At 45.4% G+C, this 15,666-nt stretch overlaps 1 protein-coding gene across 2 annotated transcripts in view; it reads right to left on the bottom strand.

Annotated features, from left to right (window-relative positions):
* Window positions 1–809: 809 nt before the first annotated feature.
* The window catches only part of LOC129815275 (potassium voltage-gated channel subfamily B member 1-like), a 138,944-nt gene continuing 124,087 nt past the window's right edge, over window positions 810–15,666 (bottom strand). The window contains exons 3-4 of one of the 2 annotated variants that reach the window (XM_055868943.1): window positions 4,343–4,553; window positions 810–4,128 (exon numbers count right to left, since the gene is read on the bottom strand). In XM_055868943.1, coding sequence (XP_055724918.1) covers window positions 2,375–4,128; window positions 4,343–4,553 — 1,965 coding nt within the window. In that variant the 3' untranslated portion in view covers window positions 810–2,374. Of the gene's footprint in view, window positions 4,192–4,342; window positions 4,554–15,666 lie in introns of both variants that reach the window. The other variant, XM_055868942.1, reaches the window with a different exon arrangement.

Genomic DNA, 15,666 nt, shown 5'->3' on the forward strand with positions numbered 1-15,666 from the left:
TTCCCTTTATGCATTAATATGCTGTTCAGATAGCATTCTGGGTGTATTTATGGCTTGTACGGCAAACCCAAGGAGTACCGCATATAGGATCTCGCTCTCAGTCTCTGTCTCTCTGTCTCCCCCCCTCTCAACACTCAGTCCCCCCACCCACTCTCTCAACACTCAGTCCCCCCACCCACCCACTCTCTCAACACTCAGTCCCCCCCCCACCCTCTCTCTCAACACTCAGTCCCCCCACCCACCCCCTCTCTCAACACTCAGTCCCCCCACCCACTCTCTCAACACTCAGTCCCCCCACCCACCCACTCTCTCAACACTCAGTCCCCCCCCCACCCTCTCTCTCTCAACACTCAGTCCCCCCACCCTCTCTCTCAACACTCAGTCCCCCCCCACCCACTCTCTCAACACTCAGTCCCCCCACCCACCCTCTCTCTCAACACTCAGTCCCCCAACCCACTCTCTCAACACTCAGTCCCCCCACCCACCCACTCTCTCAACACTCAGTCCCCCCACCCTCTCTCTCAACACTCAGTCCCCCCACCCACCCTCTCTCTCAACACTCAGTCCACCCACCCACTCTCTCAACACTCAGTCCCCCCACCCACCCACTCTCTCAACACTCAGTCCCCCCACCCACCCACTCTCTCAACACTCAGTCCCCCCACCCTCTCTCTCAACACTCAGTCCCCCCACCCACTCTCTCAACACTCAGTCCCCCCACCCACCCACTCTCTCAACAATCAGTCCCCACCCACTCTCTCAACATCAGTCTCTTTATGTTGTTCAAAGGAAAATGATGATGATGCATGTTGGGGCAGCTGTGTATCAATGTTTCACACTGTTTTAATATGAGCATATATCCTAAATGTTTGCTTGGATTTGGAAATATAAATTAATAAATCCATTCACCACATTCTTTATAAAATACCATAAAAATAAACAGGTTATTTTTCCTTTGCACATCTCAGCATTTCGTCTGAAGCGATTCTTTTGAACACTTGTGTCTTGGTGGTATGACTAGGAGGAAGAGACAGGCTGTTCGCTGCATGAATGCCTTGGAGCAGAGCTCTCCTAAATGTGTGCTTGGTGCACAAATCTTCAGGGATGATTATTGTTCCTCACTTTGATACCAAAAATGTACAGATTCTTTCAACCATTCCCCTCTGACTCAAACTCAGTGTAACACAAAACAACAGACAATCAAGACATGTTCCCAGACAGAAATGGAAGATCAGATGTGGTACTCTACTCTCACCACGAGATAAACAAACTGTACCAAGAAGAACAAGACTCACAGACTGGTTTTCCCCTAAAAACAAGTCTGGATTGAATCTCCAATAACTGTCTGACAATAAGAAATATCCCATACAGAAATACTCAAACAGATATGGTCATGACACAACAGACTAGTAAACCACAGACTCATATAGGTAACCTCCTTTATCTATATAAAAATAAATTAATCAGGTAAGACAATCTCAAAATGTGGATACAAAAATGATCCTTTAAACATATGCGTGCGCACACACACACACACACACACACACACACACACACACACACACACACACACACACACACACACACACACACACACACACACACACACACACACACACACACACACACACACACACACACACACACGACTAAGGCCAGGTTTGGGGCTAGGGGGGGCACTAGTAAGTAGCTTATTGGCATCTGCCGTAACTCCTCTTCTGGAATCCCTACTACAGTGTGAGCTGGGCTGGGGCTCAGGCTGGAATGGGACAGTGGTCACCTGAGATAGGTAGAACTGTAGGAGAATATAGGGGATGATTGTCTTTCTATCCCTATGCTCACAACATGAATCTCTCCTTGCTCTTCCCCGCCTCCCGGTTCCCCCCTTCATCCATGCTGCCTCACCTCTTTCCCCCTACCCCAGAGCCAATGAATTGACCTGAAACACCACAGCCCCAACCAACCAACAGACCATTTCCCCTCCCAGCATGCTCTGCTTTGACCTTTGACCTACTCCCACATCTCCCTATGGGGCCCCTGCTCAGATGGGTCACTGGGAGTGCTCTGCCCATTTTTGTGGTAGCTAGTGTACTGTGGCTAATAGGGAGGGAGAGTGGTCTTCTTGATCTATTCTACAAGTCTTTTCCCAGAGTATTCAACACCACACCACAGCCCAAACTCTGCCCTGAATCACTCTCATTTCCTGGCCCTTTCTATTAGTTTGTAAAGGGACTCGGCACATTGTGCCTCTCTTTCCTTCCCTTTCGTTCTTTCTTTCTCTCTCTTTCTATCTCTCTATTACTTTGTCTTTCTCCGGCTTCCTCACACGGCTAGTCCGTGTCTCTCTGGATGTCCCTGGATGTCCCTCTGCAGCTCAGAGGCTCTGGTCCATGGTACTAGACTTTCCTCTGTCCCCTTTGGGCCTGCGGGGCAGCTCCGGCACCACATTGTTCTCCACGTGGACCCCGCTCCCCCGCGTCCCCCCATCCAAGCTGGGGAACAGGCAGTTCTGCCCCAGCATTCGCTGGGTGGTGCTTGATGCCAGGTGGTTGATGCCTCTATGGTTGTAGCCACTGTTGATGTTCCGGCTGCATTTAGGGGCACTGGAGCCGGCCAGCAGGCACTCCGAGGGGCTTGTGGCATCCGACATGTCCCTCAGGTGCTCGTCGTCATCTGTATCTGCGTCAATGTACTTACTGATGGAGGAGTCATGGAAGGTGAAGACAGCCGGGGTGGAGGTCGGGGCCGTGGTCAGAGTGGAGCTGTCCGGAGACTTGGGTGGGGTCCTGCTACTGGCTGTGGTGTAGATGGACATCTCCGGGCTGAGCAGGGAGCAGTCAGACAGGATGGAGATGCCTGAGAGAGGATCACCGTTGCTGGGCGACTGACCTGGTCCTGGCCCCGACTCCCCTCCACTGCTCCGGTACTTCACATTGTAGGAGTGGCTGCTACCTTTCAAAGGTTTATTGAAGTTGTGAGTGTTGTCCGAGACTGAGTTTTTTGCAGCAGAAAAAAACTCATGCTCCAGGGTGGTCTGGAGGCCAGGGTTGGTGCTGACCCACCCAGAGAGGGCCGTGGCTGGGCTGATATGGGAGAAGCGGCTGGTCTCCTGGGCAAGGAGGGCCAGGCCGGAGGCTGGACTTAGGGGGTAGACACCACGTGGATTCTCCTGGAAGTCTGCAGCACAGCTGATGTAGCTGTCAATACTAGACAGGCTCTTCATGTCCCCCACCCCCTCTCGACCCCCTAGCATAGGGTCCCCTGGACCTCCAGGGATTGCCCCCAGCTCAATCTCATCCCTCTGTCTGCCAGCCCTGGAGCTGTTATCTTTGGCATTGAGGTTGGGCTGTGACTGGGTCTTGGCCATCTGGTAATACATCTCCTCCAGCTTCTGAGCGTTGAGCCCCTGAGGACTGGAGGCCCTGGCCTTGCTGGGAGAACCCGTCTGGGACTCCACAGGGTTGAAGGAGTGTGCCGAGCTGGTCTCTGAGGCATTGGCAGCCCGCTTGGGTGTCCACTTCCAGTGGCTGGGCGAGAGGTGGTTGTCTTGCATCAGCAGCCTCTCGCTCTTCTCCACCACCACGTTCATCAGCTCGGCGCTGCGGGCAAATGCCTCCTTCATGTTCATGGAGACAATGCTCCCATTGCGTTTCGCCCTCTCCAGTGCCTCCCGACGCTTCACAGCTTTCTCTTGACGTTTCTGCTCCTTGTAGAACTCAGAGAAGTTGTTGACGATGATGGGGATGGGTAAGGCTATCACCAGCACCCCTGCAATGCAACAGAGACCTCCCACAATCTTCCCAAGCAAAGTCTTAGGGTAAATGTCCCCGTAGCCCACCGTGGTCATAGTAATGGTGGCCCACCAGAAGGAGGCAGGGATGCTTTTGAACTTGGTGTCATCCTCGTCTTTCTCGGCAAAGAAGACTAGGCTGGAGAAGATCATGATGCCCATGGCCAGGAAGAGGATGAGTAGACCCAGCTCGTTGTAACTCCTCTTCAGGGTGAAACCTAGAGACTGTAGCCCCGTGGAGTGACGTGCCAGCTTCAGAATTCTCAGGATACGCATTATCCGGAAGATCTGAACCACCCTCCGGACGTTCTGGAACTGTAGAACACTTTTGTTGGACTCTGTCAGAAAGATTGTGATGTAATAAGGAAGGATGGCCAGCAGATCGATCACGTTCAGGGGACCTTAAAGATAAGATAGTACTTTATTCATCCTCAGGGAAATTTGTTTGCACCAGCTAAAATATTAAACACCAATAAATACACAACAGTGGACACACAGACAGACACTAAAGGTAGCACAACTTAAATGCACATTAAAAACAGAAGTGTTCACCTTTGATGAACTTCCATTTGGTGGGGGATGAGAGGAAGCGGAGGAGGTACTCCATAGTGAACCAGGCTATACAGATGGCCTCCACGTGGGCCAGCTGGGGGTTGTCTGAGGCATGGCCAAACTCATCTGTGTCCTGCAGCTCAGGCAGGGTGTTGAGGGACAGGGCGATGGTGGAGAGGACAATGAAAAGGATGGAGATGATGGCTAGGATCTGGAGGGGGGGGGGGGGGGGGGGGGAGAGAGAGAGAGAGAGAGAGAGAGAGAGAGAGAGAGAGAGGTTATCATTGAGGACGATTTGCGACAAAGAGACAATGTATGCGTCCCAAATGAAACCCTATTCCCTATATAGTGCACTACTTTTTACAAGGGCTCATAGGGTGCCATTTGAGACTCAGTGTCATTATCAAAGACATTATCAGTGTCAATGATATACGCTATTTAGCAGACGCCTTCATACAAAGTGACTTACTGTAAAGTACAATATGTGAGCAAGTATCAGTGGAGATGTCAGGAGAAGAGGAGGACAAACAGAGGCTCTGTGAGCCCCATGAATGGGAAAACAAACAACATACAACTTTATTGTCTAATGTGATTTGTACATTTGTTTTTTGCTGTCGTGTGTTATCCTGAACAGATCTGCACATCTGACACATACCTAGATTCAAATTTATGGAGGACAAATTGAGAAGAGTAGTATTAGAGAAAAACTCTGAATGCATTAGAAAAATGCGTAGTCTTGAGGACAAGGTTCCTGGTTCCAATCAACCACCCCACAATAAAAAAGCTTACACAAGTTTTTGTGTGTTTGGGTAGGAGTTCAGCCTAATGCAAAGGGACTGACTTGGAACAGTTATTAATTCATGACCCACTTATCTGACTACAACTGCCTCCTCGCTATGAATGAGCGTTAGAGTGAGAGATAATGCTTAGCCAGCAGAATGTCAACAACAATCTGACATTTCAACCAAAATATAAAAAGTTCAAACAATGGATGGAAATATCTTTGAGAGCCTGAAAAGTCGCAGAAAAAAACTATTTCCAAATTCATTTTGGCTCCCGAGTGACGCAGCGGTCTAAGGCACAGCATCTCAATGCTTGAAGCGTCACTACATACACGCTGGTTCGAATCCATGCTGTATCACAACTGGCCGTGATTGGGAGACCTATAGGGCGGGCACAACTGGTCCAGAGTCGTCCGGGTTTGGCTTGTGTAGGCCGTCATTGTAAATAAGAATTTGTTCTTAATTGACTTGCCAAGATAAATAAAGGTTAAAATAAAAAATGAGACATTTCATAACTGTTTTATTCGCTCTATCTAAAAGGTTGAATACAAACACATACTTTAGTGTTACCCCTTCCTTGTGTTTTTGTAATAAATAATAAAAAATAAAAAAACACAGAGTGCATATTTTAGAACAAACAAGCCTACGTAGCGGTAGCTTTGTTCAAAACGATTCCAACTGTATTCAAATTCAAATGAATTCCAATGATAATGCCCATGATAGATCCCAAGGTAGCTGTTAATCTGACCTTGATGTTATCCAACAACAGCAGTGCTTTAACCTGTAGTTTACTGTAGTATCACTGCAGATAATCCATCTCTCCAGAGCATGTGTGAAACATGTCTGTGCCTGTGTTTGTTTATCTGTTTGTGTATACATTGTGTGTTTGTGTGTGTGCGTGCGTGTGTATGGAACATTACTTGAAAGTTAGCCACAGGCTCATTGAGGCTAGTCCAGTATGACATTTCTAAAAGAGCCCATTGCCTTCCACATGTCACACACTCATACACACTTTACATTTGAGTCATCTTAAGGATCTGACCCTTTTTTTCAAATATCGCCTAAAATGACATACCCAAATCTAACTGCCTGTAGCTCAGGACCTGAAGCAAGGATATGCTGATTCTTGATACCATTTGAAAGGAAACACTTAGACGTTTGTGGAAATGTGAAATTAATATAGGATAATATAACATTAGATTTGGTAAAAGATAATACAAAGAAAAAAACGTATTTTTATATATATAGATATAATAATCTTTTCATCATCTTTGAAATGCAAGAGAAAGGCCATAATGTATTATTCCAGCCCAGCCATAATTTTGATTTTGGCCACTAGATGGCAGCAGTGTATGTGCAAAGTTTTAGACTGATCCAATGAACTGTTGCATTTCTGTTCAAAATGTTGTATCAAGTCTGCCAAAATGTGTCTAATTGATTTATTGATACATTTTCAAGTTCATAACTGTGCACTCTCCTCAAACACTAGCATGGTATGCTTTCACTGAAATAGCTACTGTAAATTGGACAGTGCAGTTAGATTAACAATAATTTAAGCTTTCTCCCCCCACACACACACACAGAGAAGCACAAACACAGGCACACTGGGGAACACTTTACTGTCTGTTTGGCCTGTCAATCCTTTTTCATTGATAAGAGTATTAGGAAGAGATGCTGGAATCAGCACTACTCAATCCCATAGCCTGAGGCACAAATCCAGTCTGGTCCAGTCAAGTTCAGCCAGTCCAGTCCAGTTAGTCAAGTGCAGTCCAATCCAGCCAGTCAAGTCCAGTCCAGAAAAGTCCAACAAGTTCAGTCCAGTCTAGTCTAGTATATTAGGGTATACTGCTACTCTATGGCCTACAACTCATCAGTATATTAGGGTATACTGCTACTCTATGGCCTACAACTCATCAGTATATTAGGGTATACTGCTACTCTATGGCCTACAACTCATCAGTATATTAGGGTATACTGCTACTCGCTGGCCTACAACTCATCAGTATATTAGGATATACTGCTACTCTCTGGCCTACAACTCATCAGTATATTAGGATATACTGCTACTCTATGGCCTACAACTCATAAGTATATTATGAAATACTGCTATTCTATAGCCTACAACTCATCAGTATATTAAGATATACTGCTACTCTCTGGCCTACAACTCATCAGTATATTATGAAATACTGCTATTCTATAGCCTACAACTCATAATTATATTAAGATATACTGCTACTCTATGGCCTACAACTCATAAGTATATTAAGAAATACTGCTATTCTATAGCCTACAACTCATCAGTATATTAGGATATACTGCTATTCTATAGCCTACAACTCATCAGTATATTAAGATATACTGCTACTCTATGGCCTACAACCAGGGCTGGCCCTCCCATTAGGCCTATGAATTTGGGGCAGCATTTTGACAATTGGCTGCAGCCCCCTGATCGGCTACTACACCACCAGCGGCACCCCAACCACCAGCTCATAGCGTTGCTGCAGTTCCCGCCCCCATTTCATTCCCGCTTCTCCCGAAGTTCACTCCCACTATCCTATGGTGATGTGTGTGTTTATATGGGATTATTCAATTGTGAAACATTAATAAAAATGAATCTGCCAATGAAATGATTGCTTTGGTTTTTTATGTTTGTGTGTGACTGTAAGGACCGACGCCGGAGATGAGAAAAGCAGGTACGGGATCAACATTTAACCAGGAACAGACAGGTAACAGAGCAGGAACGGCGTCAGCACACGGGTAAACAAAGACAAGTGACAAGTCACGCTAAAGCAGGGAACAGAGCGAGGAACCAGACATGTATAGGGAAGGTAATGACAGAGGTGATTGAGTCCAGGTGAGTCCAATAATCGCTGATGCGCATGATGGGGGGGAAGGCAGGCCTGCGTAATGATGGTGGCAGGAGTGCGCAATGCTGGGGAGCCTGGCACCATCAAGCACCAGGGGGGAAGAGCGGGAGCAGGCATGACAGTGACGAAGACGATTAGTGATTAAGGCAGTAGCTTAAGCTAGCCTGTTAACATTAGCTAGTTACTAATAGTGGATATCATCTTTGCTAAAAGTAAACTATAGAGATTTGAAACAATTTGCTACCATGTCTAAAAGACAAAAACTATCGGGAAGCGAATATAAAAATAAAAAAAAGAATGAGAAAAGAGCCACAATCTCTAAACCAAAGAAATTCGTTGCTGAAATATATCAGCGTGCAGCAATGTACATCAGCCGGTGTGGAGAATGACAAGGCTCCGAGGACAGGCCATTCATTCGCGCAAGAACAACGACCCCCTCTTCTCTGATTCTAGCAGCGAAGAGGGCAAACCGGAGGAGTCCGAGCCATGCACTTCCACCGATGAAGACAGCTCTCTGGCTGGAAAAGGAGAAGTGGTTGCACTAGGCCTAGCCACACCTCCAAACAATGCGGGCAAAGACCCTACTATGGACCCGGACTCAGATTCGTCACTCCTCGTCCCCGATGACAGTGGGGTGCTGCTGCTAAATCCGACTTCCAGAATGGAATGGATCTTTACGGGATATGTTAGTGCAGGCTGGGCCACATCAGGATAAAGAGGGGAATTTACCAAGAGATGAGGGGCATCGAAAGTTAGATAGGAGGATGGCGAACAGGGAGAGAGTGGAGAGACCATTGCTTGTCTTTCCTATCAATGCAGCCTTCTGTTTTTGCTGCAAACTTTCAAATCTGTGCTGGTCAGGGATGGAAGCAGGGACTGGAAGAATCTGTGCCACCTCCTCAGCTCGCATGAGAATTCGCATGACCACCAAGTTAGTTTCCAGAGGTGGAAGGAGCTGGAGATCAGGCTTGTGTCCAAGCAAACTCTCTTGACCCTAGCCTAACGGGCTATTGACGGAGAGACTCTCAACTGGCAGCAGGTGCTGCAGAGGCTCATAGCCCTGATACGCGTAATGGCCACCCAGAACATTGCGTTATGTGGGACCACCGACAGGCTGAATGAGCCAAATAATGGGAACTTTCTGAAGTTTGTGGAAATCTTGGGTATCTTTGATGGAATCATGAAGGAGTAATCAATTATGAGAGATTATTCAGTTATCTATTTATTTATTTTTTAATTTTATTTCACCTTTATTTAACCAGGTAGGCTAGTTGAGAACAAGTTCTCATTTGCAACTGCGACCTGGCCAAGATAAAGCATAGCAGTGTGAACAGACAACAACACAGAGTTACACATGGAGTAAACAATAAACAAGTCAATAACATGGTAGAAAAAAAAGAGAATCTATATACAATGTGTGCAAAAGGCATGAGGTAGGCAATAAATCGAGTAATTACAATTTAGCAGATTAACACTGGAGTGATAAATCATCAGATGATCATGTGCAAGAAGCGATACTGGTGTGCAAAAGAGCAGAAAAGTAAATAAATAAAAGCAGTATGGGGGGTGAGGTAGGTAAATTGGGTGGGTAGTTTACAGATGGACTATGTACAGCTGCAGCGATCGGTTAGCTGCTCGGATAGCAGATTTTTAAAGTTGTTGAGGGAGATAAAAGTCTCCAACTTCAGAGATTTTTGCAATTCGTTCCAGTCGCAGGCAGCAGAGAACTGGAAGGAAAGGCGTCCAAATGAGGTTTTGGCTTTAGGGATGATCAGTGAGATACACCTGCTGGAGCGCGTGCTACGGGTGGGTGTAGCCATCGTGACCAGTGAACTGAGATAAGGCGGCACTTTACCTAGCATAGCCTTGTAGATGACCTGGAGCCAGTGGGTCTGACGACGAACATGTAGCGAGGGCCAGCCGACTAGGGCATACAGGTCGCAGTGGTGGGTCGTATAAGGTGCTTTAGTAACAAAACGGATGGCACTGTGATAAACTGCATCCAGTTTGCTGAGTAGAGTATTGGAAGCTATTTTGTAGATGACATCGCCGAAGTCGAGGATCGGTAGGATAGTCAGTTTTACTAGGGTAAGTTTGGCGGCGTGAGTGAAGAAGGCTTTGTTGCGGAATAGAAAGCCGACTCTAGATTTGATTTTGGATTGGAGATGTTTGATATGAGTCTGGAAGGAGAGTTTGCAGTCTAGCCAGACACCTAGGTACTTATAGATGTCCACATATTCTAGGTCGGAACCGTCCAGGGTGGTGATGCTAGTCGGGCGTGCGGGTGCAGGCAGCGAACGGTTGAAAAGCATGCATTTGGTTTTACTAGCGTTTAAGAGCAGTTGGAGGCCACGGAAGGAGTGTTGTATGGCATTGAAGCTCGTTTGGAGGTTAGAAAGCACAGTGTCCAAGGAAGGGGCGGAAGTATACAGAATGGTGTCGTCTGCATAGAGGTGGATCAGGGAATCGCCCGCAGCAAGAGCAACATCATTGATGCATACAGAGAAAAGAGTCGGACCGAGAATTGAACCCTGTGGTACCCCCATAGAGACTGCCAGAGGACCGGACAACATGCCCTCCGATTTGACACACTGAACTCTGTCTGCAAAGTAGTTGGTGAACCAGGCAAGGCAGTCATTAGAAAAACCGAGGCTACTGAGTCTGCCGATAAGAATATGGTGATTGACAGAGTCGAAAGCCTTGGCCAGGTCGATGAAGACGGCTGCACAGTAATGCAGCCGTCTTCATCACCTTTATCTTTATCTATCACCTGTTTACATTGTATTTTATTTATTTAAATAGACTACATCCTAATCTCACTCTCTCACTCTCTTTCTCTCTCTCTCCCCTCTCTCTATCTCTCTCTATCTCTCTCAGATGATTTGATTTCAGGACCATGGACAGCTACCGTCAGAAAACATCGCTGACTGCAATGCACCACAGAAGCACCACAGAAGAGGAAAGAGGCCACTTTAGGCGGAGACTAAATAAATAAATGCTGAAACTGATGTTGGACAATCAAATTCGATATGTAAATAAACAAAATTCGTTAAAGTTGGGTCATTGACATAAAGCTTTTTTTACACTGCTCCAGCAGAACGAGGCCCGCCATGCATTTATGAAAGCACTTCTTTCTGAAGCGCAAATGATCTTTCTATTTTTTACAGTTCTACGGGAATATTGACATAAAAATATGTGTTAAATATGTTATATAAAAGTGTTATCTTTATTGTAACAATTATGGGATCGTGCCATGTGTGATAACAGGGGGCATATTATAAATAAGACACTCGGTTTCCTACTATAGGCAGATGGCTGCATAGTGACAGCAACATTGTAACTCTCCAATGCAGGGGTTAAAGTCAAATATTCCCTTCTGCCTGGTGAGGGACCTCCTATATGTGCACGCGTGCACCATCATTTTCTATGGGCATAATCATAGAATTACATGTATAATTGGAGTCTATTTCTTCCTATTCCCATAAATAAGTGGAACGTCTACCTGTTGACAGACACAATTATGCTATTCATAGATTTCGGTATAGCCAAATACAATACTGTCGCATGCACTGATTAAATACCTCCGTGTCTGGGAAGGGCTTGGTGTGTTTGGTTAAAACCAGGGCTCGAATTGAGTGACGGTATACATACCCTTTGTTAAAGAAAAGGGCAAAAAGGATATGTATTGTTTGCTTTATATTTTGAAATAAATACATGAAACGTATCGAGATTATATCAAGCGTTCTATAACAATGCTTAACTCGTTGATGCCTAATGGTAAAAACAAGCTCTAAAGTGCCCGAGAAAGACATGACTCCGATGCATATGGGGATAGATTGGTTTGATAAATTGATTCCTCTCTATGACATTCTGAAGCTGAGCTGCAGCCTATAATATTCTAGAAGATAAAAAATAAAAATACTTTGCTATTCTGTCCCTATCAATTGAGCATTTCTATTTCTGAAAAGAGAAGATGTTTGCTTAAACCCAGGCAGCTTTTAGGGAAACACATCTGTTGTTGGGTTTTGCAATGGACGAGTAGCCAGCAGTTGAAGCTTACATGTTTCTGCACTGTCTGGGTGAAAAGGTAACTTTTGAAAGTGCCATGCTTAGATTCATAAGGATGTCTAAGATGTCATTATTTGCAAACAGCGTTGCAAACAAGACACTCTGGTATGACATTAAGAAATATGCAAAGAATGCCTGGGTTCGTCTCTTCTCGGGCGGCAGAGCGTCCAGGGCCGGCCTTGCCTACAACTCATCAGTATGTTAGGATACACTGCTACTCTATGGCCTACATCTCTCTCTCTCTCACACACACACACACACACACACACACACACACACACACACACACACACACACACACACACACACACACACACACACACACACACACACACACACACACACACACACACACACACACACACACAGATTTAGAGCTTGATGTTAAAAAACTAGCGAGGAGATAAGAGCCAAAACAGTGCAATAGGAGTGGTTGTTAGGAAGTGATTGACAGCGAAGGCCTTGACAACGGTCTCATAATCATTTTGCCGGCTCAGTCTCCCAGGAGGAGAAATGATGGCCATCCAAGCCGCCTTATCTAAGACCAATCAGAGACAGAGCACACTGTTGCCATAGTGTCACAGCAGATGTGAATAATGACCCTATCTGTTTATCTTCTCCTCCTTCTCTCCATTCTCTCCTTCTTTCAGCTTGAAATCTGGTGTTTGGATTAAATGCTCCCGGAGCAGAGAAGTGCAGCCAGGGCCTAGAGACTGGTGTGTGTGTGTGTGTGTGTGTGTGTGTGTGTGTGTGTGTGTGTGTGTGTGTGTGTGTGTGTGTGTGTGTGTGTGTGTGTGTGTGTGTGTGTGTGTGTGTGTGTGTGTGTGTGTGTGTGTGTGTGTGTGTGTGTGTGTGTGTGTGTGTGTGTGTGTGTGTGTGTGTGTGTCTATGTTTGTGTTGCTTCACAGTCCCTGCTGTTCCATAAGGTGTTTTTTTAATCCGTTTTTTAAATCTAATTTTACTGATTGCGTCAGTTACTTGATGTGGAATAGAGTTCCATGTAGTCATGGCTCTATGTAGTACTGTGTGCCTCCCATAGTCTGTTCTGTACTTGGGGACTGTGAAGAGACCTCTTGTGGCATGTCTTATGGGGTATGCATGGGTGTCCGAGCTGTGTGCCAGTAGTTTAGATAGACAGCTCAGTGCTTTCAACATGTAAATTTGACCTCTCATAAATACAAGTATTGATGGAGTCCACTTTGAGCCAGGAGAGATTGACATGCATATTATTAATATTAGCTCTCTGTGTACATCCAAGGGCCAGCTGTGCTGCCCTGTTCTGAGCCAATTGCAATTTTGACACCTGACCACACGACTGAACACAAGTCAAGGTGCGACAAAACTAGGACCTGTAGGACCTGCCTTGTTGATAGTGTTGTTAAAAAGGCAGAGCATCGCTTTATTATAGACAGACTCCTCCCCATCTTAGCTACTACTGCATCAATATGTTTTGACCAAGACAGTTAACAATCTAGGGTTACTCCAAGCAGTTTAGTCACCTCAACTTGCTCAATTTCCACATGATTTATTACAATATTTAGCTAAGGTTTAGGGATTAGTGAGTGTTTTGTTCCAAATACAATGCTTTTAGTTTTATAAATATTTAGGGCTAACTTATTCCTTGCCACCCACTCTGAAACTAACTGCAGCTTTTTGTTGAGTGTTGCATTAATTTCAGTCGCTGTAGTAGCTGACGTGTATAGTGTTGAGTCATCCGCATACATAGACATTCTGGCTTTACCCAAAGTCAGTGGCATGTCGTTAGTAAAAATTTTAAAAGGCAAGGGGCCTAAACAGCTACCCTGGGGAATTACTGATTATAACTGGATTATATTTGACAGGCTTCCATTAAAGAACACCCTCTGTGTTATGTTAGACAAATAACTCTTTATCCACATTATAGCAAGGGGTGTAAAAACATAACACATATGTTTTTCCAGCAGCAGACTATGATCGATAATGTCAAAAGCTGCACTGAAGTCTAACAAGACAGCCCCCATAATCATTTTATCATCAATTTCTCTCAGCCAATCATCCGTCATTTGTGTAAGTGCTGTGCTTGTTGAGTGTCCTTCCCTATAAGCATGCTGAAATTATGTTGTCAATTTGTTTACTGTGAAATTGCATTGTATCTGGTCAAACACAATTTTTTCCAGAAGTTTACTAAGGGTTGGTAACAGGCTGATTGGTCGGCTATTTGAGCCAGTAAAGGGGGCTTACTATTCTTGGGTAGCGGAATGACTTTAGCTCCCCTCCTGTACTCCCTGTTCACTCATGACTGCACAACCAGAAACGACCCCAACACCATCATTAAATTTGCCGTTGATCACCGACAACAATGAGAGCCTATAGGGAGGAGGTCAGAGACCTAAACATGTGTTGCCAGGACAACAACCTCTCCCTCAACGTGATTAAGACAAAGGAGATGATTGTGGACTACAGGAAAAGGAGGACTGAGCAGGCCCCCATTCTCATCAACGGGGCTGCAGTGGAGCAGGTTGAAAGGTTCAAGTTCCTTGGAGTCCACATCACCAACAAACTAACATGGTCCAAGCACACCATGACAGTCGTGAAGCGGGCACGACAAAACCTATTCCCCCTCAGGAGACTGAAAAGATTTGGCATGGGTCCTCAGATCCTCAAAAGGTTCTACAGCTGCACCCTCGAGAGCATCCTGACTGGTTGCATCACTGCTTGGTATGGCAACTGCTCGGCCTCCGACCGCAAGGCACTACAGAGGGTAGTACGAATCCAAGACCTCTATGACCTCTATATCAGGCAGTGTCAGAGGAAAGCCCTAAAAATTGTCAAAGACTCCAGCCACCCTAGTCATAGACTGTTCTCTCTGTTACCGCACGGCAAGCACTACAGGAGTGCCAAGTCTAGGTCCAAGAGGCTTATAAACAGCTTCAACCCCCAAGCCATAAGACTACTGAACATCGAGTCAAATGGCTACCCAGACTATTTGCATTGCCCCCCCCTCCCCCTCTCCACACCACTGTCACTCTCTCTTGTCATCTATGCATAGTCACTTTAATAACTCTACCTACATGTACATACTACCTCAACTAACTGGTGCCCCCGGACATTGACTCTGTACAGACACCCCCCTGTATATATTGTTATTTTTTACTGCTGCTTTTTAATTACTTGTTACTTTTATCTCTTATTCTTATCCATATTTTTTTAAATGCACTGTTGGTTAGGGGCTCGTAAGTAAGCATTTCACTGTAAGGTCTACACCTGTTGTATTCGGCTCATGTGACTAATATAATTTGATTTGATTTGACTTTAGCTTCCCTCCAGGCCTGAGGGCACACGCTCTCTAGTAGGCTTAAATTGAAGTGGCAAATAGGAGTGGCAAAATCGTCTGCTATTAACCTCAGTAATTTTCCATCCAGATTGTCAGACCCCGGTGGCTTGTCATTGATGATAGACAACAATACCTTTTTCACCTCTTCCACGCTGACTTTACGTAATTCAAAAGTACAATTCTTGTCTTTCATCATTTGGTCCGATATACTTGGATGTGTAGTGTCAGCGTTTCTTGCTGGTATGTCATCCCTAAGTTTGCTTATCTTGCCAATGAAAAGTAATTCAAGTA

The sequence above is a fragment of the Salvelinus fontinalis genome, chromosome 18 (genome assembly GCF_029448725.1).
Source record: "Salvelinus fontinalis isolate EN_2023a chromosome 18, ASM2944872v1, whole genome shotgun sequence".
NCBI classification, from domain to species: Eukaryota; Metazoa; Chordata; class Actinopteri; order Salmoniformes; family Salmonidae; genus Salvelinus; species Salvelinus fontinalis.